At 41.1% G+C, this 27,491-nt stretch overlaps 2 protein-coding genes across 7 annotated transcripts in view; one reads left to right on the top strand and one right to left on the bottom strand.

The window, feature by feature from the left end:
- Positions 1 to 3,870, top strand: part of CHRNB3 (cholinergic receptor nicotinic beta 3 subunit) — a 28,341-nt gene extending 24,471 nt beyond the window's left edge. For 5 of the 6 annotated variants that reach the window (XM_077171119.1, XM_077171120.1, XM_077171123.1 and 2 more), the window contains 2 exons: positions 109 to 991; positions 2,282 to 3,870. In XM_077171119.1, coding sequence (XP_077027234.1) covers positions 109 to 991; positions 2,282 to 2,416 — 1,018 coding nt within the window. In that variant the 3' untranslated portion in view covers positions 2,417 to 3,870. The remainder of the gene's footprint in view (positions 1 to 108; positions 992 to 2,281) is intronic. The other variant, XM_077171124.1, reaches the window with a different exon arrangement.
- A 2,007-nt stretch (positions 3,871 to 5,877) lies between these two features.
- Positions 5,878 to 27,491, bottom strand: part of CHRNA6 (cholinergic receptor nicotinic alpha 6 subunit) — a 29,218-nt gene continuing 7,604 nt past the window's right edge. The window contains exons 2-6 of the mRNA XM_077171271.1: positions 14,300 to 14,439; positions 13,143 to 13,187; positions 11,403 to 11,512; positions 10,281 to 11,265; positions 5,878 to 7,350 (exon numbers count right to left, since the gene is read on the bottom strand). Coding sequence (XP_077027386.1) covers positions 7,228 to 7,350; positions 10,281 to 11,265; positions 11,403 to 11,512; positions 13,143 to 13,169 — 1,245 coding nt within the window. The 5' untranslated portion in view covers positions 13,170 to 13,187; positions 14,300 to 14,439 and the 3' untranslated portion in view covers positions 5,878 to 7,227. The remainder of the gene's footprint in view (positions 7,351 to 10,280; positions 11,266 to 11,402; positions 11,513 to 13,142; positions 13,188 to 14,299; positions 14,440 to 27,491) is intronic.

The following is a 27,491-nucleotide window of genomic DNA, read 5'->3' as shown; positions in this document are numbered from 1 at the left end:
GTGCACCTTGTGCTCCAGGTGAGGGATAGAAAACAGAGCTCAAATGGGGTACGACTGGGGCAAACATAGTCCTGAACTTGGTACTGTTTCTTCCTGTCCAACTCCCAGTGCTGATGGACGTTTTGAGGGATCCCTGATGACCAAAGCCATAGTGAAGTACAATGGAGTGGTGACCTGGACACCACCGGCCAGTTATAAGAGTTCCTGCACAATGGATGTGACCTTCTTCCCCTTCGACAGGCAGAACTGCTCCATGAAGTTTGGGTCGTGGACATATGATGGCAATATGGTGGACTTGATTTTAGTGGACGAAAATGTAGACAGGAAAGACTTCTTTGATAATGGGGAGTGGGAGATCTTAAACGCCAAAGGTATGAAAGGCAACAGGAAGGATGGGCTGTACTCTTACCCATTTGTCACTTACTCCTTTGTATTGAGACGCCTTCCGTTGTTTTACACTCTTTTCTTAATAATCCCTTGCCTGGGATTGTCTTTTCTAACTGTCCTGGTGTTTTACCTACCTTCAGATGAAGGTGAAAAGCTTTCATTGTCAACGTCAGTTCTAGTCTCCCTCACTGTTTTCCTTCTAGTGATTGAGGAAATAATCCCTTCTTCTTCCAAAGTCATCCCTCTGATCGGTGAGTATCTGCTCTTCATCATGATTTTTGTGACCCTCTCTATCATCGTGACTGTGTTTGTTATCAATGTCCACCACCGATCCTCAGCAACTTACCATCCCATGGCACCCTGGGTCAAAAGGCTCTTTCTCCAGAAGCTGCCTCGTCTGCTCTGCATGAGGGCCCATGTAGATCGCTACTCGTTTGCAGAGACTGAAGAAAAGGGAACCACCTCGAAATCAAAGTTTCTGGGGAAGCAGAAATACAAGCAAGCAAAAGACGGAGAAAAAATTGTTATTGCCTTTCTGGAAAAGGCAGCAGACTCCATTCGGTACATTTCCAGGCACGTTAAAAAGGAGCATTTCATCAGACAGGTAGGTGGACAGAGGGCAAGGAGGGAATCACACTTTCCTTGGCAGAAATGACTTCCAAGTGCTTTCCTTTTCTTCATGCTTTTCACTTTGCCTCTTCCTCCTGCTCTCCTCTGAGACATATTCTTCCTCAGACCTTGATAAATGCTTTTGAGACAACCCATAGCTTCAAGGAGAAGCATATTGTTTTGTGAGTCCCTGCTCTTTGCAGATGCAAGAGACTCTAGGAGCCTCTCCTGGAGGAATTCCTGGTTTGGGTTTATTTGAATAACCTTGTCCTGTGTAAGTTTGGGATAACACAAATCTGGAAGCCTCTAAACTCATATGCTCAAAAATGTAACTTTTATGCTTACAGGCAAGCTCTATGGCATTTGCCAGGTGTCAGTCCTGGCCTCCTAACATATACTGTGCATTGCATAGTTGCTCGTTTTTGAGTGAAGGTCTTCTAGATTTTCACTAACACCTGTTTAGATTAGTTCCCAACTACTATCCTTCACCTCTCAATGAGCCTCCTGGCATTTAAAATAGCAAATTACTGTGTTTGCAAACAATGAATCTCATGCAAGGGTAGGACAGTAGAGCAATGCAGCTGACAGCATTTGGAAAAACGTCTGTTAGCATCCTCCTAGCAAGAGCTAGGGCTTTTTAAACTGTGCTGAGAGGACTACAGCAGAAAGAAGAACAGTAAATCAAACATGTAGTATGTGAACACATACTGTCCATGACTAATACCTGTTTGAAGCTGAAATAATTTTAATAAAAAGGTTCCTTGAATCACCTTAATAAATAGCACTTTTCTGTATGCATAGTTGTGCCAGCACTCACCATTCAAAATTCCCTTCCTGAGTGTACCCAATCTGAGTCAACAAATCACTTAAGCAAACACAACTAAATCGAACTGCTTGTACTGGAATCAATGCCTGTGTCCAAGTGCTGTGCCAGAGCTTCATCCTGGCATTTACAGGGAGATGCAGATCTCCCTGTAAGAAGTCTAGTTCACTGGAAAGCCATCCTCAAGGTTAAGTCTGTAAATTTTCCTATATGCACTTAACTAAAAGCTTTTGTGCAGGCTGAGGAAGTCTCATCACCGTGTGTGTAGAACCATGGAATTGCTTTGGGGGTTTGAGTGATTTGCAGCTATGAATGCTGAAAATGTGATCTCTGTTAGGCTACCACATACTACAAACGTCTAATTTTAAAACCAGATTTGGGGAGCTGAAATGTATGTGGCAGTATCAACACGGTACAAGGCACTGTTCCCATTTATGTTTATCCTCCCTCTGTCCTTCCCAGGTTGTACAAGACTGGAAGTTTGTAGCTCAAGTCCTGGATCGGATCTTCCTGTGGTTATTTCTGGTGGTGTCAGTGACGGGTTCAGTTCTCATCTTTACCCCTGCATTACGGATGTGGTTGAACAACACTTTGTAGAAAACACTCCTGCAGTGACATACAATAAGTACGGTGCCAAGGGATGGTGGTGCGTTGGAGCTTGGTCTCTGCTGTACAAGAGGGGAAGCAGCAGCAAGAATGAGGGAAAGTGATGGTAACAGTGGGCATTTATTAGTAGTGCTTTCAATCTTAATAATAACTCTACCAGTTACAGATTTTGCTGAAATCAGAGAAGAGCTTGGTGGACAGCCAAGGCCTAAAGTGAACTGGGGTTGCACAACTGGGTTATTATTTTATTGTTAACTTGGTTGTATTACTATAAAAGCCAAGATTATTAGTTAAAATTGGAAATAGAAGGTGTTGCAGAATCATTGTATTTAAAAGGCAGATCTGCCAGTTCAAATGCTACATTGTAAAAGAAGTTACAGTAGGAACACAAATCTCTACTCAGTTTGTCTGTGTTTCCAATTAAAAAGCAGTGTGTCTACAGAATGCTAAGCAATTGTCAGAACCGGCAATTGCTTAGCATGTGCATCAGAAAAAGTATAAATTCTTCTTCGATGGGATGTTCAAAACCTTGACTGTCTAGCCTCACCTTGCTGTAGGATTAGCTTGATGGGGCAGAACCTACCACTGCCCACCTGCTACCAGCCTTTATGGCATGCACACTTTTCTCTCACCTCAGCCATCAGGAAGCTACAAGGTATTGCCCACTTTTCAGGATTATTTGCAATTTTGCTTGCTGCTCTGTAGTGTACCAGAAGGCTGACAAAGTAAGGAGTTTTCCCCATGCTCCACATTTAGAAACTATTATTCCTTCACCTGCTTGTTCACAAGTGGAAGATCACCTAAGCGAAGGTGGCTGTGCTATTCCATAAGGCGACAGTGATATTCCTGAAATGTTCAGCTGGAGGGAAGCTGCAAACATCTCTTTTGGCAGATGAAAATTTTGGTTGTTGCAGGAGTGGGGTTTCTCTTGAGAGCTATGGGGTGGGCTGGTCACCAGGAAGATACATTTTTAGATGTTGGCTTGTCCATGTTTCCTAGGCAATTTGGAATTTCACTCCTTTGATTAATTTATTGTGGGATCCTTTTGCATGATTAGAAACAGCTCTTAAAGTATTAATAAGTGAGATGTCACAGAAAACACCCAGGTGAAACTCCTGAACAGTTTTTGCTGGGGCAGTGTTTTCCAACATGGCGTGCTTTAGAAAATCCCATTCAGAACTTGCAAATATTTTCAGGGTTAGCAAGGGATTTAGAGATCCAATTTTGACAATCTACATATGTGTTAAAATTTTAGCTAGCCTTGAAACTGTCTCTCTAGAGATGGAAGTTAGAAACTGTTAAAAATACATAGAGGTGTTCTTGTGCTTGGATTGTGCATGGCATCAGACCTCCATGAGTTAATGTAATCCCATCATGTTCTGTCAATGCAGAAACTTATGTTCAATTGTGCAATTATTATTAATAAAGATGTATTTAGTAAATGATTCCTGGGGTGTCCATACATTGGTGTTTGCTGTTGATTTGTTGTCAACAAAGCCAGACTGTAGCCCATTTTAAAAGTTTTGTCCCAAGTGTATTCAAACAAAGGGGTTTTCAGGTTCTTGGAAAGTCCTTATTACTTTTTATCTCTCTCTGTGAGTTTGAGCAAGAAGCATTCAGATATGGTTATTATATTGCTGGAATAAACTCATTTAGTTTGAGAAATATAGAGAGATATCTTAGTATAAGATACTGCCATAAAACTTGACCATTAAAACTGTAAAACACATATACATTGACCATTCTATGAGTTGCTCCTCTCTTTTTGGATAAAGTGCATTTGTTCCCCTAGACAGTACTGTGAAATATCTGCAGGAAAAGAGCCAGGAAGCTCTTCTTTCCAGTGTTTCCAGACTTTTGAGGTCCAGTAGTGATAGGTATTCCCAATGAGCACTGTGTCCAGGAGGCTGCCTGTTAGCCATGACAGATGACAACCTCCTCTCCTGGGAATCTGCCTCAGGTGTCCATCTGACAGATGGTCCTGTCTCCACCATGCAACACTTTGGTTGCCCACCTGCAGGCAACACATGGCTCTGTCTCACACGTCTGTGTCTGATGCCAAGCTGCTTTTTCTGTTTTATGCTGGTGAAGATTAGCAGAGCTCATGTGTTGGAGATGTATGAAAATTTCACAGGTATGGCTTCTGGCCTTGAGTCTTCCTAGCATTGCATCTGGTACTGCTACATCTGTAGTGTCACTACTCATTCCCTTGTGCTGCCTGATCCTGAGCTTCTCTAAATCTCTTTGCTGCTGGCCCACAAAAGCATTCAACATGTTCCCCACAAAGGTCTGCCACTAAACACCCAACTAGGGAGACAATCCTCCAGTTGGCCCTTCCCTCTGCTCTACCTACTCTGCCTGTGGATGACAATATTGCAAATGACAAGTCTTAACAAAAAAACAGTAACCTTCTGCCTTAATACTGTCTCAACCTGTGCAGCCTCAGTTTCTGGGAACTGGTTTTCTGAGACATTGGCACTGCTTTTGGCACTCACACATATGACCCACTCACCAAAAGACAAACACAAAAAACTCTTCTGGACCTTTTAGTGGAGGCAAACTGGAAGAATGGTCTCCCCTTGGGAAGAGAATGTAAAGAGATGTTGAGCTGTTGTTTCTGTGCTTTTAAAATTAATTCATAGATGCCATCACTCCCAAGGAGAGGAGAATTCTTGCTGCTACACTCATCACTGAGGCATATTAATAAGGGATGTTGCTGATGTGACTTTGGAGCTGATGGGGTGAGAATAGACCTTTTCTGTGGCTGTGCACAATGTGTGATCCCAAGTCAACATCTGGGATGGCACCGGCTCTAGTTGTAACTTTTCTTGTTCTTTCATTTAGAAGGTCCCCCAACCTTCAACAAGAGTTGGGCAAGCAAAACTGTCATTTTTGTGTGGGCTCTTCCATGTCTGCTTGCAGGGGTACACCTACTGCAGCCTCCTTCATGCTGATATGCTTCTTGTATCCCCCATCTCCCCTCTCAAGTACTTTCACAAAGCTGGCAGCGCTATATTAGGCTCCCAGTATTGAATGTGTCAAACACAGCTGAGAATTGCAAAAGATGGCTCCAAAAGTTACTGAGTTGGAGAAAGTAAATAGTACACTAAAAAGAGACAGAAGATGACTTTGTAAATCAGGGATTTTGCTGAAGTCAGATTATTCACTGTGGGGTTGTAGCTATCATGCTTAAGATACCAATGCAATGCACCTTCAGCCACAATCTTTTCATGGTTTGGATGGTCATAGAGTAACAGTGAATGCTAGCAGTCAGATGTCTTTTCTGTAGAAATGAAGTTTTTAGGTTCAGAATTCAGCTCTCCTCTTCAAATTTCCTTTCTTTTCCCTCACCTTCTTTCTTATTAAAGAGCCAATAGTAGCATCTATAAACACATTGACAACAAGAAATCTAAAAAAAAAAACCCCAAACCACAAATTCTTCAAGGTGTATCTCAGGAGTGACATTTAATTGACAGGCTGACAAAATAAACCATGCTTTTTCATACACTTGTCTGTCGGTTGCTACATAATTGAACAACATTCAGGGAGATTACAGAAAATAATAGTTTCTTCTACTTGTTCTTCTACAATCATGACTGGGTGAATTAAGACAGTTATATTCTTGTCATTCTGCCTTTAACATATACACTAATTCATTCCTATTCTCTTTATTTGGAAACATCATAAAAGAGTAAAAGGCCAGCCAGTGACTTCAGAAACAGGGAGTCTTACTTTCCAAGGATTGGTGATGTTCAGGGTGGAGACTGATGCATGTCAGACACTGAAAGCACTGCATTGACACTGTACAGTTAAATTTAGAGGTTCTTGTAAGAGACAAAGGCTTTGTAATCTTGGAACCATTTGGTTTAATTGTAGTGGTGCCTTTTAAAGAAGAACCTTTCACCACAAAACTTACAGGAATATAAACAAATGAGGGACTCAAGAGTAAACCACCCACATTTTATAGAAACCACATTAGGAACACATCTACGAAGTGTTTCAAGAGGAAGCACACTAGGATTGAGACTTGGTTACAAATCAGCAACCTCAGCCCCAAAGGACATGGCCCTAAATTTCAGGTTTGCACACACAGCACAGACCCATGAGGAGTCAGGAAGCAGAACACTGCTGCACAGCTGTTTGAAACAGGGTGCTCAGCTTTGAAGAGGATTCATGGTATCCATCCTTCTCCTGCTGGGATATGCATAATTTAGGTTGGTCTTTGGTTTTAAAAACACAAAACCTCAGATCAATCCAGTGCTGTCAAACCAATTCTGTCTATGGCAAGTATCTAGTCAGGAACAAACCCTTCTCTGTTGGGTTTATGTCAGAACCTGAGCAAGCAAGAGTTTTCAGAGCAGAACCTGTGGACTAGGACCACTGTTAACCTGGTGAGATATGTGGCTTAGAAATCCTACTGAAGCTTATCAAGGTCTTGGTACTTACTATCAGGAAGTAAAGAGGACTTTGGTCCCCTTTTAGTCCCCTTAAATGGAAAAGTAAGTGGAAGATCAAACTAATTTAAAAAGATTTTAGAAGCATGAAGCTTTCAAATGTGTATGCCTCACACGGTAACCACATTCTAACTTTAAGTCCATTTGTCTTCAAATACGATTAAATGCTTAAGATCTGTCTGATTTCAAACATAAATGTAAACACATACTTTATTGTTCTGGGAGCTTCTGTGGCTGGGTGCTGACGAGGTGGTGAGCAGAGGCATGATGTTAGAAGAGAGAAATAGAAGGCAAATTTCTATGAACCGAAAATGAAATAAGAGCAAAAGTGGACAAAAATGGATTGAGTTATGTTTCTGCTATTAGTGGCTGGATAAAGAGCCCTACAGTCCCAAACACACACAGGATTATAAATACCCAGAGAAATACTCTGTCTATCACCATAGCTACATATTTCCAATCATCTTCCACCTGCAAGAGAATAAAAAAAGAGAAGGATAAAATGCATGTAATGTTACATACAATTGTGAGTTGACATTACGCAGTAGAAGTGCCCTCTGTGCTTTTGAATGTAAGGAAGAACACACATGCAAGTCAGGAATGTGCTTGTCATGCTTATAGTTGCTCAGTTTTCACTCTCTTCAGAGGGAGCTGATTTTCTAATGGTATTTTACCACTTTTGGCTGAGAACATACAACACTGTCTGCTAGTCCGCTGAATTGTTCTAAATATTCGAGTCTGAGGGCAGCTAATCCATGGCTGTGGTGCTGATATTAACAAACAGGACCTGATCACGTGGTGGGGGCAGAGTGGGATGGTTTAACAGCAGGCACAGCCGCCACAGCTGCACATCACTAAACCCTGTTGAAGGATTTATCCTGACAGCCTACACAAGATGCAGTTTGCTATTCTGGTCTGATTTGAAACACTGTCTCACCAATCAAGCCCCACTGATTTCTGGAAACTGGACACATGGACACATGGACTATGGCAAAGCAAGGGTTCCAGCAAACTGCAGAGACGTGTGCTAAGCAGGACAGAACGAATTTTGCATGGCTGAGAGACAGATCTTAGAACCACATTCAATGAAGTTCCTGTCCTTTAAACTGTACCTTTGAACTTGTACTGCACAAGAAACACTGCATCAGAAGAACATTCACACATATAAACTAGTGACTAGTTAAGATCTCTCTGCTGAGGGATCTTCCACTTGTTTTTCCAATTTTATTATATTTGCCTCCAAGAAAATACTGGCTTTAGGATTTTGATCATGTTGAGGGTAAGGAATACAGCAGCAGGTATTGGAGAGTATAAGTAAAATTTAAGTAGGGTAAGTTTGAAGTTGTAGACTCTGATAATGGCAATTCAGCCAAGGTGAGAAACAGATAAATAAGGTAAGACTTTTCAAGTTTGTATTTAGTTTAATCCTATCCAACCTCCCAGGGCTACTGAGAGGACAGCTATGATAGTCATTAGTGTTGGGTTGAGTGTTAGGGATGTTATGAAAAAGAAGTTGGCCATGATAGTAACATGACCACGAATAGAAACATGCTGGTAGTCAGGGAAGAACCTTGGAGGACTTCTGAAAATCAGACATGGAAGCTGCACTTCACATGAAAGAGCACTCAGGAAGAACTCCAACAGCTATAAATGTTTCTGCAATTTTTAAAGGGCTTTGATTTATTTAGGACTAACACCACCCATTTGTATATCTGGCTGAAGCAGAAGCAGCCTCCAGAATAATTTTTTCTCAGTGCTTGCCTGAGAACAAATCCTGATTTTTCCCTGAAAAGGAGACTTTTTGTAAATGAAAAATTATGCTTCCCATCTCTAATATGTTCTGAAAGGTAAGATACGAAGCTGCTCATGAACACACTGGACTAAGAATAAAATTTCATGAGGCAGGAGAGATTTGCAAAATGGAAATCAGCAAAACTAGCAAAAGAAGATTTCCCTTGAGCTGTATAATCAAGACAGTAAGTTATTTGGATGACTGCGTGGAAAACTTCTTTTTGGGAGACCATCAGAGAAAGTAGCTGAATCAGTACATGGATATGTTTTGTGCAGCTGGTGTGATAATGAAAGCAGGGTGTGAGTTAAGCAAAGCACTAAGGCCATAGGTACTGAGCAGGGCTCAGTTCAATCCCCATCCTCCTCTATGGTAAAAGATTCCTCCTGTCTTTTGCTTCAGACTGGCATGTGCTACATTCTCACTCTATGAATTCAGTCACTGGCTTAACTCTACTCCTTTATTCAGAAATTTATAGATTTTGCTTTCAGATGGAACTTCTTCTGCAGGGCATAAAGAAAGGGGGGAATAAAGGTCATCTTTAGGTTTTACTGAAGTTGTATGAATTTCAACAAAATATTCTGATAGAAATAATGCATACCAACATTTCCCTTATAAAGTTGTTGTGATTTTCCATATAAATACAGCAGTACTTAGCTTTAAGATGGATTTTACCATCATAGAGCATCTAAAAAAAATTCAAAACCAAAAGCAAAAATTCCATGACAGATCAAAGATATATATTGCATTAGTTTCTAAACACTTTTATAAATATCTTGAAGTGTCAGAGAACTTCTGCTCCTTATGAGTTCCTGGTGTCAGAAAATCCTTTTGCAGTTTCTTTTAGTTTGTGTTTACACAGGAGGATATGGCCCCAGAATCCCTTAAATTCCAATGTGCACCATTTTCTATGATAGCAATCCCAAATAAGAAAAAAATTCATGACCTCACACAAACAACCCATTAGATGGTCTTCTTCCCCAGCAACTTGTCCTACTGCTTCTGTACCTGAAGGATTTCCTTTTTAGACCGTGCCCAGCCTTTCTGGACTCCTTTGACCTTCAGGACTCACTCCAAAGGGACTCTAGAAATCAATTTCCTAAACAGGCCAAAGTCTAGCTGCTGGAGATCCAGTTCTGCTGGCACCCCTCACAACTAAACCCCAAACTGAAAACTCTATCATTCTGTGGTTGCTGTGCCCGTGGCCTCCAAGTGTCACATCTCCCACTAGGCCTTCTCTGTTCACAAACAATGAGTCCAGTGGGGCACCTTCCCTGGTTGGCTTGCTTCCTGTGTCAGGAAATTATCTTCCACACACTTCAGGAACCTCCTAGATTGATTCTTCTCTGCTGTGTATCCTTCCAGCAGCTTCCTGGCAAGCGGAAGTCCCTCAGGAAAACAAGGGCTGGTGATCATCACACTTCCTCTAGCCTCCTGTAGAATACATCATCTGCCTGTTCATCCTGCCTAGGTGGTCTGTAACAGACTCCTACCAGGACAAGTGCCCTGCTGACCTAGCCCCTGATCTTTACACACAGGCACTCCACCTTGTCATCACCATTGATTTCAATACAAACAAAACCAGCCCTAAAGGGATGGTTATCTCCCTTACCTCTTTGGTTTCATTTTGAGATCTCATGTTCTCTGCGATGAACTGGACGTTGCTGATGACATCCTTCACCTCTGGAGAGTACTCCATGTGCTCTGCCATCCATCTCAGAGACTGATGGCTCAGCTGTCTTTTGGTGGTACGGAGTTCAGTTGCCTGATCACAGTGACTGCACCGCTGCTCCTTGTGCAATTTGGTGTCTTTGTGTTTGCTGTGCTTTGACTTGCCCAACTTACTGTCTGATCCTTTCTTGGTTTTTCTGGAGGTGTTTTTTTTCTCCTGTTCTAGTGGCCTCTGCATCAACAGGACTTTGGGGAGCAGGCGAAGAAAGACAGTTTTTACCCATTTGGGCATTGTGTGTGTCATTGGGGTCCTGTAATGTATATTGAGGACAAACACTGTGATGACAATTGACAGAGTCACAAATATCATTGTGAAGAGTAAATATTCACCAACTAGGGGAATTACTAAAGAGGTGGATGGGATTGTTTCTGTGATCACCAGTAAAAATACAGTCAAAGAAAGAAGCACTGAGATGCAAAGATTAACCTTCTCACCACAGTCAGATGGCAGGTAAAAAACTAACACAGTCAGGAATGAGATGAAAAGACATGGAATGATCAGATTTATGGTGTAGAACATTGGCAATCTTCGAATATAAAAAGAATATGTTATGTCTGTGTAGATCTCTTCACAGCAGTTATATTTGATATCATGTTTGTAGCCAGAAGCATCAACTATTTCCCATTCACTATTTTCCCAAAAGTCATTCATATCTACTTTGGATCCAATGATCAGAAGATCAATTTTGGCTTTGTCATAGGTCCATGAGCCAAATTTGAGTGAACAGTTCTGATGATCAAATGGGAAGAAAGTAATATCCATAGGACAGGAGCTTTTAAAAATAGCTGGTGGGGTCCAGGTGATCATTCCATCATAGCGAAGGAGGGCTTTGGTCTTGCCTTCAACTTGAAAATCTCCCACAGCACTGGAAAGACAAATGAGGCAAAACCAAAAAAATTACCATGAAAATAAAATGTAATGGGTGTTTTTATAGGAGCTGCAAGGGGATATTTTTGAGATATTCAAATGAGTCAATAAAATGGGTAAAATGAATCATCATACTTATTATACAAGACAATATCTGGTTTCCAAATTTTATCTGCTGGTACCCGAACAAATTCGATGCCATCATATTGTCTGGGATCCCATCGCAGTTTGTAGTCATTCCAAATCTGAAAGAAGAATGGACAAGGATTATAAAACTTTAAATTATCAACAAATATCTGTTTCTCACATCTTCCTGTAAAATGACAGACTGTAATGAAATGTAGCATGTGGAAAAGGGGACAGTGGTCCAAAAGAGAGGAAGGCCATGACCTGGAGAAACACTAGACATGTGCGAATACTGCTCTCTTGATTGCTACTCTCTTCTCTGTGATGGGATGGGGTGCCAATTGCTATGAACAGCTGCCACGCTGAGATCTCTCCTCTGTTGTGTGACATCAGTAGAGAGCCTTGTCTGTGAAAGGTTACCTCCCCCTTGCCAAGAGAAAATAGGGACCTTGCTGCAGCACCCCACAGGTGAGAGGAGGACAGCACCAGAGGAGACCAGTACCCCCATGTTTGGTCCACCTGCTCACGAACAGGCAGCTGCTGCCAGACAACAGTATTGGTTCCACAGGAGTACTGACATACCAGGTCAGGGCAGTGAGGGATGCACAGCAGCTCTCCTGCATTGCTGCCTATTGCCCTATTATAGGGCCACGCTCCATGGTCTCTCACCTATTGTTTTACAGAAAACTCTGCATGGACCACAAACAGTGCCTGAAAACAATGGTGCAAGTTAGCTATATTTTCTCAGCAGTTTAGGTCCCCTAAGGATCCTTATCTGTTGTGGTGTGATGTCATAGCCTGTCTCACTTATCCCGGTTCCTTTCCCAGGTGAGAGGCCAATCACCTCTCCCTTCCCCTCCCCTGCCCCCTTCTGAGCGCTGTCCGTCAATCTAGCATTCCAGAAAGGGCGTTGTGTGATTGGCAAAGTTCAAAAGATGCCTCTCAGCCCTGGGGACTTTGGGCCATCCAGGTGTCATTTGTCCCCTGAGACTTCCCCCCCCTTACCTGGTTGGTGGCACACCTACCCCTTCCCTCTCCCTCTCCCCGGGGTTAAAAGACACGGCGACCACGCGGTTCTTGGTTCTGTTGGAGCTGTGGCTGCATTCAGAGGCCTGTGTGCCAGAAATAAAGCTCTGGATGGAAACCCTCCAGCAGAACCCGATTCCTTTCCTTCACCTCACCTGAAGCCTTTCCACCAAAGGTAAACCTGAGCTCCTGCATGCCTGGACTTGTCCCAAGCACGGAGCTGAAGCATCCAGCCAGCCAAAGGTGTCTCTGAGGTGAAACACCACAGCGCCGCCTCTGGTCCAGCAGCAAGGGCCAGACGAGCCCAGGCATGTTCCATCTGGCTATATTGGTATTTAATTCCAGTACTTATCTATGTTAAAATACTCAAAGCTATCAGGAACAATGGAGGCATGTTCCTTTTTCTAATAAATATTTTGATGGGGATGACCTAGAGTGGCATATTTAATCACTCTTTAAGGAGTACATCCAGCTCGATTTTCCAGAAGAAAACCAATCATCATGAAGTTGGAGAAGAATATATCTCACTGGAAAGAAAGAAGATGTAACTTCTAGGTAAAAAGAATGAAGAAATTACTTTTTCAATTGTGGAGCTTCTCATTAATTTTTTTAAATCCTTGTTACAAAACAAAAACTGTATTATCATATAGATGTGAGTTACAAGTAACACACATTTAATCATTTCGATGCAAAATGCATGAGAAATGCAACACAGTCACTTACGTGTCTTAGCCACAAATTTGTTTCCATAATCTGATTGACCTCATCCTATAAAGAAACACAGGCATAAACAGTTTTAGTATCCTGAGATGGCCAAAACTTTAGCCCATAAAACTGGAAAATAGAATTTCACATTAATTTCACTGATAGCAGATTTTTTCTAGCATCTTTCAAGAGGTTTACACATTGTACATTGTTGTGTGCAACCCTACTGAAAAATGAATAAAACTTTACCGAAAAATCATGCTCCATAAATATCAGGTATACAGAAAGCTGCACTGTTTTGCCAGACATTTGAGTATCTGGAGAGCACACAACCTAGAATTGCTCTGACCTGTACCAAAAGAATGAGATTCTTCTTGTGGCTATGTATTTTGTTGGATTCAGTGTTTAAAAAACTCTGATTACACAGTACAGAATTGGTTGAGATTCAAGGAAAATGACATTTGTATCACAGTGTTTTGAATTTCTATGCAAACCTCTAGAGCAGATACACTTGACCAGCACTAAATTAGGTAGCTTCCATACAGAAACCTTCTTTTACAGTCACTTATTGCAATTGCCAATCAGTCACAAATCAGAAAGGTGATGTTTTGTTTCTTCCACACTGGCTCTGTCCTGCCCAGTATGTTTGCCCCACAGCCATTTGCATTCCAAAACATGCAACATTCATCCCCACCTCCATGCTTTCTTCCACTTTCCACACTTTTCCCTTACATCATTTTGAAACACATAGATTGAAAAAAAGAAGATTTTTCCCCTCAGGACTACTGGGAAATGACAGTAGTCCCAAAGCAGAATTGGTCACATGCTACACACAACGTGGACACACTAGGTGTCTCTGGAGTGGGCTAGCCCTGTGAAGAGGGCTAGCCTGGGCTTGAACATTTAGTGCTTCTGCCCTGGGCTCTGGAGGCTGCTACCTGAAGCAGAGGGGTTTGATTCTATAGAAGTAAAGAAATGAATCTGTGTCATTCAAACCACTTCTTCAAGCAACTGGAACAACTCATCTGACTAAAAGAACAGCAAAGGTTTCAGCAGGTGCATGTAGAAACACATGAAATGAAAGCTAGGAGAGTTGTAGGTATGTGCAGCTTCAGCAATTTGCATGTGTTTACAACCATCCCCAAAGCTCAGCAGTATTGTGTAGTGAGTCTTACCACATTTGTAAGCTGGGTGATGGCCAGTTCAAAATACACTGTGACAGGATCAGACACATTTTCCACCGGCCTAATGAACTGGTTGTACTGGGAGAAGAGTTTGTGAAATAACCGTTCCTCTGATTCGCAGGCTGTGGTATCTGTATTGGAAAAGACAAAGAACAGCTAAGCCAGAGAGAAGAAAAAGAGGGAAGAAGGTGTTGGATAACATACTAGTCTGTGCTATATTTCTGGACCTTGTGCTTGTGACCATGTTTAAAGCTACCAGAGCATAGAGAAGAGAGGTTGCCAGTATGGTGTCAGTTGAAAGCATCCTCCTGCAGAATGTTGGCTACTCCTTGTTTCCTCAAATAGTAAGGTAATGGCTTTGCTGGTTTTGTCTCCTAAGCTGGATTTGGCCTATGAGCCTCCATGTGGCCCACCTTGGTATCATACCAAAGTAAGGTGGTGTGAAAGATAAGAAGTAGAAATGTGACAGATTTAATCTTTGTCAATCTCCCCAGTAAAACAGGGTGTTCATGAAAAGCATACCTACTTAGAAATTAAAAGCTTGAGGCTGCAACTACTGTATCAAAATCTCTATCAGGTGATTAGAGGACTACAATGATGCCTCCTAATCTTAAACATGACTGAATTTTATCCTCACAATTGATATTTCCAGTCTTTAGATAGCACAATTTTTCTTTGCAGAAAGTTCATTTATTAAGTTCTAAGAACAAGAAAAAAGTGGAAATATTAACATTTCTTATAGAATAGCATGCATCTATGTAATACAATCTTTGGGAACAAGCAGATCAGAGCTGTAACCCCTCATTAATGAAGAACAGACCAGATGGCTTAGAAGAAGCAAGGTATGTGACAGGCACTGAGCTGACTCACTGCAGAGTTAAGAATGCTCCTAACCTGTTACACATAGTCTAAACCTGAAACGGTTATTTTCACAGTGTAAAAGGCTATACACTTTGATTTCTAAAGGAAAATACAAAATTTTATTTGCTCTGGCAACAACAGCTCAGAAGAACAATTTTCTTGAAAAACTTTGCTATTACATTACTGCAATTCAGCACATAAATGAAAACATTTTATAAACTCAAGATTTAGAATTTCTGTCTCATGCTGTGCACAGCTGTGTTATCAAAGCTATATGATGATCCCAAAGATATTACTGATACAACTGAGGAAAAATTTGTTTTCAGACTCATTGTCATAAGTTTTTTGCATTAGTCCCAGATTGCACTAGAACACACCAGACAAGTAACCATGACAAGCCTTTATGATTGCAAATATTAAACATAGAAGGGGTTTGTACCAGGCAGCATGGTCTCTGGCACATAAATTTGCAATTTACATATCCTTCAAGGGCCTGTGGATGTGCAGATGTCCTGCAGGGAGACACTTGGTCTCAGTATGCTGCACTTTCATGATTAGACTGTCCTTCCCCTGTTCTTGAAAAAGAGATTTCACCTCTAAGGTGAAATCACAAAGCATCCTGAAATTGCAGGGGATTATCATACTGCAAGATGAAATGCTGCCTACTGGTCACTTACATGTATGGAAAGAAAATTCTAGTAAAAATTTAAAAACTTGATATTTTATTTCATCCTTTCTGCATCATTCAGAGAAGACACGTGAATATGTAATGAAGTTTGGATTCTTTTATATCATGTATTGTTTCATTCAAAAAAGAACTAAAATTTTTCTTTTCAGATTTCATCATCACCACCCATAGCGCTGTGATTAGAAGTACACTACTGTGGGAACATAAAGTAAATGCATCTAAAATCATGTTTCATTTGAAATTTTCCCACTGGCTTTGTAATAGATACATGCTTTAAAATAAAGTAATGAAACCAGACAAGTATTTAGGTTTTACCCTATGGTGCTGCTTTAAAACAGTTTCTAATGCCTTGCTAAGACAAGCAGTATATTTGATACGCATCTTGGTCATCTGCAGAAGCGAGAGTTTCAAAATAAATGTGTCCTAAATGCAAAAATCATGCTAAACTCCATGAGAGTTGTGAACAGAAATGACTGCAGCATATTTAAAACACAGATCACAAACAATAGTAAGCAATAGTTAAAGTTCTCACTTTTGAAAGTGTGAGTACTGACCATGCACATCCATAGCCTGCATTATTTAAGCACTTGCAAATTCAAGCATCAAATGAAACTACTAGGAACCCTAATCCATTTCTATTGTTTTCTAGAAATAGTTCTTCCATTAGTTATCAAACACAAATGAAGAGTTTTACATTGAAAAACTAGTATTGCTTTAGCTCTTTTCAAATACTGTTGAAGTGTTAAAGATTTCAGGTTAGAAATAGCTGGTGGGAGCTTTACATTGAATTAATTCAAGAAAACAGAAGCAGAGACAGTAACTAGAAAATATTCTAGAAACTGGTATCAAAGAGAGCCTACCTTTAATCAAGGATGTGAACATGAATGCCCACACGCAGAAAGCAGGGCAACACCAGCATAGCCACGTCTTAGGATGCATTGCTAGCAGCAGAACAGAGCTTCCTTTTGAGAACAGAGGTTTGGGGGAAGGAACAAGAGGCAAGAAGACATATAACCCTCCTGGTGGTAAGTAGGCAGTAGAAGGATGGATTTCTGTTTTGCATCTGCAGCAAACTCAGCAGCCTGCTGAGCAGAGCAAGCCTTGCAGAGTTGCTTTCACTACCACTAGGCAAGGAGGGCTTATGCCGCGCAGAGCGAAGGGAGTCAGGCAGCATCCTATCAGGTGACTTCACATTTCCAGTCACCCGCACCCCTGCCTCGGGGAACGTGCAAGAGTGCAGGAGAGAGAGGCAAGGCAAGACACAGGACAGCCATCATGGAGCAGGGGGAGCATTCACTCAGCCCCACGCCAAAGGGTTAATAATTCTCATCGTGCTGAAGCAGCTGCTTTATAGCTATTGCCCGATGATCACCTGAGTGAGTCCATCACAATACGCAGAGGTGAAACAGCTTCAGTTTCTTAGCTGAGGACTGATTCTTCAGGTGATAGAAATGGATGTTACATGGTTTTAACATGTCTACCAGAAGCCATACGAACCTTGAAATACACACAGCATCAAGTGATAGAATTGCTTGACAGTATTCTCAGTGAATAAATCCAAGGCAAGTAGACTTGTTATTGCCATCTGACAGGAGCAACTAAGCATGCTAAGTTCATTCCTGACAGTCCAGTCAGCTTACAACATCAATTCTTCTAACTTTTTTATTTCCTCATGTGTGCAGCCTCCTGTGCCAGTATGCTAGTGTGAAAACAGAGGAGCAGAATAAAGAAAAAAACCCACCGGGTGCTGTTACAGGCCAAGTTCTCTGCAACAGAGTGTTACTCTTAATCACAGAAGTTAAAAAAAACCTGATCTCACAATCCTTTAGAGGTTGATGCATGTTCTCTCCTCAGGTGTTCACTACACATGTCCTTGCAACAGGAATGCCTGAAAAGAATCTGTAGGAAAAGGATCTGAGAAACTGAGGGTCCTGTTTCTCAGGAAGGGTGAAAGGCACCACAGGTGCCATCCAGCCTCCCAGAAAGCAGCTCGGACAGGGAATCTCCTTTATGTGTGCTCAATCCAGCATGATCAAGTCCGAGTGACTGGATGAATGATTTGATCAAAACAGAAATGCTGCTGCATTTTCAGGCACTTACATTGTTGTATAAGTGTAGAGAGAAGAAAAAAAGAGCTAGAAAATGAAAAAAAGATGCCCTTCATACTAAAAAATACAGAGGCCAAGCTGCAGTACAGAATAATAAAGTGGTTTGTCATTTATACAAATTGTTGAAGTATGGATAGAAAGCAGGAAAGAGGACTGTCTGGAAGAAAAAGACTTAGGAATGAGTTGACTGAATAAAGAAGGTCCCTGAAGTGGACCCACGTGGATCCCTGAAGTGGCTGCCCATGACAAGGTTTGAGGGATGAAAAATAAAATCTTTAAAGATTACAGGCACCAGCCTTACTCCAGAGCTCATTAGAGAGAGGGAGACTTCTGCAGAGAGATGAGAAAGCAAAAAACCAAAACTATGAGTGTTTGGAAGTCTGTGAGTAATTTTGCCCTCTCAAAAGCAACAATGTAAGTGTAGATCACAAGGCATGGCTATGAGGCATCTCTAAGCTGAAGTTAGATATAAATTCTCCTTGCAAATAATTTTAAGATGAAAAAGTGGGTTTCAGCATGATGATTTGTCTTTTAAGTTTCCATTTTGCAAACATTTTCCTAGGAAAAAAGAAAAATCCACAAAAAATTTCTACTTTATGCCAAATTTTCCCAAGTTGCAATGTTTATTAGAATGGTGTTAATAGTCCAGGTTCATAAACTTGCAGTTACCTCACCTTACCAAATGAAGTTCATAGATTCTTCTTGAATTGATGTTCCTGTGGTGCACTGTGGCTAACAGAATTACACAGCCATGTGGCATCACAGGATGCCTGTGGCTGTCTGTAGTCATGGCATATGCACTCCTGTTAAAGTCCAGTGCTTCTAGAAGGATGACATATGGTAAGATAGATACAATTTGAAAACAAATTCACCCCAACTTTAAATGTTTTGACAGTTTCAAACTTTTTGCTCTTTCCAAAAATGTAACAGGCCAGGGAATCAGGTGGGAGAAGTTAACAGATCAGCACATGCATGTCTGCAGACCGAAAAGTCTTCAGAGGTGAGGGTAATGAGTGTGCTTCCCCTCCAGAGAGAAGGAGACCAGTGCAAGGCCAACTGGCAAAGATGATCCCTGCTGCCACACTTGAGGGAAAGAACTGCTTTGTTAGGGGGAGCAAGGGACTGGGGAAGCAGGCTGAATTTGGAGTCAGTATCAGTTATTCAGGGAGCAGATGCCAGGGGGGATTATGCTGCTGACACCCTGCTGGAGTGGGTGCTGTCTTTGGGAAAGGCTGAAGAGGAAGGCAAAGTTCAAACCGAGCCATGAGAAGAGACCGATGAGGCATCCAGATGGAGAATGCAGAGAGACCAGCTGATGCACTGCCTCAGCACAAGGATGGCAGCTGGAAGCAGAGCAAAATGTTGTGAATCATTGCTGCTTGGGAAGGTACCTAATTTAATCTAACATGAACTGGCCAAAAGAGGTGTCAAAATGACAAGCTGAAACAGAAAGCATATATTGACAAGCTTTCATTTTTCTTTTGCCCCCTAGGTGTGAAAGAAGAGGCTGATTTAGTCCTTCCACATGTACTTTTACCCCCAAGCATATATTCACTCAGAAAAAAAAAAAAATCTTTGGTTTCTTCAGTTATGATGGCTCAGGAAAAAGAGGACAAGCAGCTTGCAGAGATGCACAAAATCTGCACAAAAAGGTTTCTAGGACCTAGATGCACTACTTAACTGGAACTTGATGTTGTAAAAGCTGCATGGTACTGACAGTGAAAAAAAGAATGAGAGGACCCATTTGCAGGGTTGCCTATGCACCCAGCAGCTAAAGGCATGCTCCCTGGTGCTATTTGCAATCCTAATGACAGATCCATTTGGAGTCAGGCTCAGATTTGAATGGCTGATTTCCTCCTCTAGAGCCAAGCAGTCCTTTGTTGGAGAGCTGTATCTGAGTTGTTAGTACGGATTTGACAATGCAATGGATTAACCTGCAACAGGACAGTTACAAACAGCTCTGTGACAAAAGCATTTTCCATCATGAGATACTCATGTCCTGATCATCTGCTGAGAAGCCCCTGCATCCAGTGGAGAAGTTCACAGCCTGACAACTCTTTGCTAACTACCACCAGCCAAGTTTGTACTAGGGTACAAACAGTACAGCCTAGTTTGTACTAGGGGCACTTTTCACCCTTTGCTGCTCTGGAAGCGCTGTGGGGATCTGAGCCACTTCTCACTGGCTTCTTGCTCAGGTCTACCTATACATTTGTTTGTGATACCTCCCCTGAAACAGCTGAGTGGGATCTCAGCACCATTTAATGTTATGTCTACTCTGCTACTTACTGCTTTCACAAGCAGACAGCTATTAGGGACTCAACCAACTCATCTAGGGTTTGGTCCTCTTTGCATATTCACACACAGTGCTTCCTTGGGCACGGGACACCTACTGCTAGTAAAAAGGGATGCCAGCAGAAGGAAACTGTAATGGAATAATGAAAGAATCAGTCAAGTCCTGCCATCTGACTGACAGTTCTGTAATCAGCCTTGGATATCTTATGCATTAGCTAAATTAAGGTAAACAGGAAACTCACTAAAGCTCACAGAGGGGAGATTTCTGAGAAAGGGAGGTATTAAAATTGAGCAGGCAATTGAAGGACCATCTCTAAAGGCTGGAACATTAAGTTTCTTAGGTTCTGAGTGATGAAGGAATTGTTTAGCTTGAAAAGTTTATATGGTGTTTTTTCCATGTCTGTACTGCAAGGGCAATTCATCAGCATGTGAACGCTGATATTTTACCTGAAAATGCTCTGTTCTCATTTGTGGCATTTGGATACCATGAAGAGGTATTTCCAGATCTTTTAAGACAGTTGACTATAGAAATAAAGCAGACTTTTCAACCATTCAAGGCTTTGCAGACATTAGGTAGGGAGGTAGAGGCCACCTGTGACAATCCTCTGAGGAAAGTATTTGATCTCAGCAAGCACTGGGCTCAAAGTAGGACTCCTCATGAGACATTTTTCACAAGTACTTGGGCAAAAAGGGTCACAAAGATTTACACCTGCTGGAGGGAAAACCAGAATTCTATTCTTTTGTGTTGTCAGAGCTATCCTTCACTAATAAGTGTACATCTATTACTAAGGCAGAGAAAATCATTGCTCTCTCTGTTCTCCCATCTGACATCACTCAGCTGTTTTTCTTGGTTACTCCTGCTGTTTCTGAAATGCATTCTCCCAGCCCTATCCCTTCTACCCCACTTCAATAGACAATTGATTGTCTGATGGGCTCTTGGTCTGTGTGCCACCTCTCACCTCCCTCACACAGTATAATTTCCTACAGCTTCATAGAAGCAATACTGACAGCAGTTGTACCTGCCCTATATGTGACAACTCTAGTCTCATAGAGCTCCAAGATAACTATTAATCTGTGTAAGCCCTGCGTGCTGTTGGGATCCACTGTTTTGTTTCAACTTCTGGTATTACTACAATAAATTAGAATAATAAAGCATTTATCAGAAGAATATTAGGAATCCAACTTTCACTGCCTTGTTGGAAGTCATTTGACTGTCACAGAAGCCCTTCCAGGACACTAACCTCTGCTAAAGTGTTAGTACAGTCCATTCTGCAAGTGTTACACCCTGAGCAGTATGTTCACACCCCCTGCAGCAAGGCCTGGATCTCACCCATGTGTTAGTCCTGCCCTTTGGCTTCTCTCATGCTCTAGAACCTCATATGTCAACAGTGTTTGCTCTCTGATCCACCAGACACTGATCAGTGGCCTCCAGTGTGCAGGAGATGTGAAGCATGAGTGAAGATGGAGCTTAAATGTGTACTGTATGCAGAATAATGTGCTCATGCTTCAGGCATGATCTTTTATACTAAAGCCTTTTTTTTTTTTGGTTAGTCAAATTTTAAATAATGTGTGGGAAGAGGCCTTGAAGCTTGTGTTGATTAGGGCATTTCCACAAACTTAGGACAGGATTTCTTCAGTTCAGTAGCTTGCTTTGTGATAAAGTCCTTTCTTAATTTTTCTTTTGTATTGAAGAGATTGAACCACAGCACCTCTGAGTCTGCCCCTGCTGCCCCAGCTATGAACTAGGCAGTCAGTAAGTCAGGCAGTCAATATGCACTGAGTAGCCAAGCACATGAATGGAGATGCCAGTTCTCATGATCCTGTCCACTAAGGAGGTGCAGTAACCAGAGTACAGCACAAAGATCCAAGCTGAAGTGTCACTGATGGCAACATCCCCAAAGCACCTTCCACTCTACTAACAGCATCACATTTTTTTACTTTCACTGACCTTCAGCTTGGACCAACTCTTCTTGTAACTCGATGGAGATTATATATATATAGGCTGATAAAATCTGATCCAATTCAAGGAACTAAACATCAAACCAATCACCTCTGTTCAGCTTTTTAAGAATTTTCTACTAAAGCAACAGTTCATGGGAGTAGGTTTTGAACATGTAATATGTATGTTTCTACACTTCCCTTATGTAAATACCTTTCATTGCTGCAAGCATACTTTGACTCTTAGGGAGGGTGCATTGGATATTTCTGTACCCTCTTTTGAGCTCCTCACCAGGGATGCCATTTCTCCTCAATCCCAAAATGGAAATCACAAAATGTTTTGAAGCAACTCTAAAGAGCTATAACAGAGAGAGGCCAGCAGAAATCTCTAGCTTTATGCACACAGTTGTGATAGTTATTAGAAATAACATGCAGACCACACAAGTTTGAATAGGATCTTATGGAAGAAACCAAATTCTATACTGACGTATGCATTGCCTCCAGGGATGCTAGTATAGCCAACACTTTATTTCTGAGAAATTTAGCATATCTTTAGTAGGGAAAAAACCAAATCAAGCAGAAGTGTAAATGGGAATGCTCAAAGGGATGCTATGATGTAACTTACTGAAAATGTTGGATTCAGTGACTGTGGGTAGGGGTCTCCTTATGTCTTTTCCCTATAATAAGGATAATGGATATAGAAGCAGTATTGTTAGGGAAAATACAATAGCAATGAGTGTGATGAGTGGAAAGGGTAGGGGTCTTTAACAAAAGGGCCAGATTGAGCTAGCAACTGATGGGAATATGACTGCAATAAAGAGTTCCAGACTGAATGTCTGAAATCACCTAGCCTCAAAGGGATTAAGATCCAAATGCCCAATTTTAGCCCTCACAAATTCATGAAATAATAGACCACTGGAAAAAGCAAGTAACTCAAGCACCATGTGAACAGAGCACATCCAACAGTGCTCTTGTTGATCCAGCAATTCAAGGTTGTGGTCATATGCTGGCTGAATAACTACTCTGAGGCTGTGGTATAGTGGATTTCACCCACTGAGATTTGTGGGTGTGTTCCAAAGAAATAATAAAATTCATGGAGAACTTGGTGGTTGGGGAAAGAAGAAAAAAAGGAGAGGTGGGGTGGAAATAGACTTTAAATTAATCAGTGGAAAAAAATCCCCAACAATTGAAAAAGAAGAACAAAGTTGGCATTAGGGAAATGTGCTACTCAGTGAGCCGGAGGAGTGATGGAATCTTATTTTTTGTGTATGCATCTTTTCCCTCCAAACTTCCAGTATCTCAACAGCCATGACCACTCCTCTGGCTCACTTTTAGATCCCTGAGGGGTACAAAGCATCATGTGTAGAAGCTAGGTAGGAGCTACGTGTATGTATGGTGATTAGTGAACTACCATATAAGTGCTGACTAACCCTGAAACTTCTCCCGAATGAGATACATAGTCTGTCTGTTGTTTCTTCAGATGGGAAAAATCTCATTTGAGTTATTCCCTTAATGCAGTTTTTGATTCACAACAAATTTACAAAAACTTAATTTTCTTTAAAATTCATTAAAAATTTCTTTTTGGAAGGGTCAGTGAGTAGACAGAAAAATGTGTGATGAAAAAATATTGTTTGAGCAGGAAGCGGGAGTGAAATAAAGAACAGGTTTTTTCTTGCTTCAACCATTAGCAACATATACAGAGAACAAAACCATCAGGTGGGAAATAAATTAAGTACCTGTCCTATTTTTCCTCCAAAATCTGGAGTAGAAAGAACATCAGCTTGAAGATGAAGGATAAATCTTCTCATACAAGCTTTATCTCCTGGATTATTTGAGCCCAAACATATCCAAGTGCAGCAGAAATAACAGATGTTTGACTGCATGGTGCTGAACACTGCATCCATTTATATAATTAAATGTCAGATTCTACCTGGGATAAAAACCTCAGAAACACACCATGTCTAGACCAGGCAACTTGACATTCCTCTGGCACTAGTCTTCTGACAGAGAACAGAACTTAGGAAAAGCTAGGTAAGGGAAAAGGTTTTGTCAGGTTGGATAATGAAGCAAACCCCTTTACTTTGCTGATGCTGGAGGAATGGAGGAAAGCCTTAGCAAAGTTATGGTAATGTGAAAGTTGAGCTCAGAGCAAGCACCCCATCCAATTAAAAAAAAAAAGGTGCAATTTGAGAGAACTTGTAAATATATGAGGTAAATAATCCATGTCTGTAGAAACTCTGCCATTCACTTCTCAGATTTCCCCTGTAATGAAACTAATCAATATTCCTTTGAAAATATCTATGGTACCTTGGCCTGAAATTTGAAACATTTTCCCAGGTGATGAAAAAGTTGAAGGACACAGCTTCTACACATATCAAAAAGGGGTTGGCAAGCTTTGAAAGTTCTCAAGACTTCAGTCCTTACTCCTTATTTTGGAAATGATCTATTAATGTTTTTCTTAAAAATTCTTCATGTCCTACTCTCCAACATTTCCCAGGATACGACAACATTTTATGGACACTGCAAAGATGCTTGCACATGGCAAAAAGGGCTCAATATATTCAAGACATACTCAAAATTTTGTCTGGGAACTTGCCTTATTAAATGCAAATGAATGGAAAAAATCTGAACTGGAGCTGGAAGTTTAAGTATTCCTGGTTGTTTCAGAGTTTGTGAGATGCTTTTATTCTTAGTGTCCTGTAGATTTTGAAGAAACAGTCTTGTTTGGGATTATCTGTGCTTGGTTTTGTGAGCAATGTCCATCCCTTGTGGTAGGTGAGAATGTTACTCTTGCTAACTTAGCTTATTCCATTTTTGCTCCTAAAGACCATATCACCACTCTGGAACAACAAAAGTAGTAGTAAAAATTCTGAGAGAATCCAGTATTTCCCTCTCTGCCTGTTTTCCCAAACCATCACTAAAGGTTTCTGGAGTTCCTTAATGCCAGTGGGAAATGAGGAAATGAGGATGCAGTCATGTAATGCATAGGCAGTCGAATTTCAGTGGCAAAAAGGTTCCAGTGTCAAAAAGATTTACTTTGCAAGAGCTCTGCACAAACACACTGACAGGCAGACAATCTTCAGAGGTGTCAATTTCTAAACTGGAACAGGGGGCAAGGCAAGGAGGAAAAGGAGGTGCTCAGTGGTCACATGAACAACTGGAACAGCCAAAGCACTGAGCAATCAAGGGAGTCAGCAAAAACTGAATATGAAAATGTGGGCTTCAATGCACTAACCACTAAGACATACTTTCTGGAAAATGAGACATATTCATAATCATAATTTCATCTGAAAATAAGCCTTTTTTTCTCTTTTTCATCAGACTTCACTGGAAATTTGTCAGGAGGACCCCTTCTGGCAAAAATTATAGATACAAGTTCTTGAAAAATTTTAGAGGAAAATCAACAACAGAAACAGGCAGGAACTTAGTCAGACCTCAATAGTCCTGTTAAGATTCCATGCAGAACTGAAAAATAGTGTAAATGTTTTTCTATAGACTCCATGAAAACGAGTCAAAACACAAAGATTTAGAGCAGCACTGATGTCCTTAACATGCAATAAAGCACATTAAGTGTGTTTGGATTTCCCACCAGGTGAGACTTTTGTCAGTATTATTCACAGAGGACATTCTTCCACTCTAGAAGGAACTGGTGCAAGTGTCTGAAGACTTTTGATCTCTTTGAAAGAGAAACTTGTTATGTCAGTGCTAAAACTAAGTCTGCACTGTGCCATAGAACTTGCACTCAGATTGTGCTGACATGCTTAGTAGTGCTGTTTTAAATAGCCCAAAGCTATTAACCTACAGTTTATCAAAAAATCATGCAGATTCTCAGATGAAATTTTAATTTCCTTTTAGGCAAATTGCAAAAAATGAACTAAAGGAACATTTGGCCAAACCTAAACTTCCCTACCAGACCTCCTGGCAAGGGGAAGCATGCTATGACTGCAGTGACATACAACACTCTCAGAAGAGCAAGCAGCCAAGTGACATCTCTCATGAAATCTCATCATGATATATCTCCTCTGCAAAATATTTCAACTGCCAGTTGATTTATATGAGGGAGAGGGTGAGGACTCTTTTATCCTTAGAAAATGCTGCCATCCTTCTATAAACAGAACCACTCATGCAAAAATCCATTTTCTTAGCAAAGAATATTTTTAATCCTTTTAAAAACTAATTTCTGAACTCCTTAATTCTTTACTTAATTGATGGCTCTCAAATAAGGTGTGCTGAGAAAAAGAGTGCTGTGGGACTGACAGAATTTAAATCGGCAGCAGCATTAAGAACGAAGACACCACAGTGTAAGTGACCGAAGCTACAGAGATCCTGAGAGTTTTTTAACCTTTTTGATGCTGGCTTAAGTTTGCATCTGGAAGGAGAGCAGTTCAAGTCTGCCAAAGGAGACTAGCAGCCCATTCCAGTTAAATGGATAATGAATTAAGATCCAAATCTTCTGGTAATTCAGAAAGAAAAAAGGTAACACCTGTCCTCTGTTATGTGAAGAGCAATCCTGCCAAGAAAACAGTAATTTTGTAACTGAAGGCACAAATGGAAGCATTTAGGTGAACTAAAAACTAAGTGGCAAGATCCTGTTTCTGGTAAGTCAGTGGACTTGTCCCTCCCTCCTTATGGACAACTTTGTATTAGTCCAGGAGGCAGGAGGCCATCAGCGAAGTTGACTGACTCTTCTTTATATAGCAAAGCTTTATTTTTGTTAAATTAATGTCTGACAGCTACGGAGTCCTGTACACTTCATTTAATGCGTGGCTTTGTGAAACTCATGCATTCTGACGTTTCTAGGACAGGCTGAGCCATCAATACCTCTTGTGCCTCTGGGCAAAAACTCTAAGAGAAAGCCTGATGTCATTATGGTCAGAAACCATCTTTTCTTTTGTGCTCTGTTTGAAAAAGATTTTGGAAGGAGTATCAGCAACCTCATAATGGGCGTTGTGACTGAGAGAGGAAGGAAGTGGAAAAATTAATTTAAAACATCATCTGCTTTAGTTACAAAATTATTGCCACTGGCTACTATCCCGAAAGGCAGTGTCTAAAAGGGAAAGGCTTCAAGTTTTGTACACAGCCTTAGGATTAGACCAGGAGTGTTTGGTGATCTGTTGCCAATGCCACAGTCTTTTGGATGAAATTTTAGGTTTAGGCAGTGCTGAGATATTCCTGTCTTTGCTTCAGGCAGAAGTAGATAATCTGAATAATGGGGATTCATTCCATCTATCTCTAGCTATACAGAAATGAGGCTTTCTCTGCTATCAGTAGAAGATTTGCCACTGCAGAGACTTCA

This window comes from Agelaius phoeniceus, chromosome Z (assembly GCF_051311805.1).
Source record: "Agelaius phoeniceus isolate bAgePho1 chromosome Z, bAgePho1.hap1, whole genome shotgun sequence".
Taxonomy (NCBI): Eukaryota; Metazoa; Chordata; class Aves; order Passeriformes; family Icteridae; genus Agelaius; species Agelaius phoeniceus.
The sequence above is the reverse complement of the archived record's forward strand: the minus strand, read 5'-3'. Positions and strand labels throughout refer to the sequence as shown.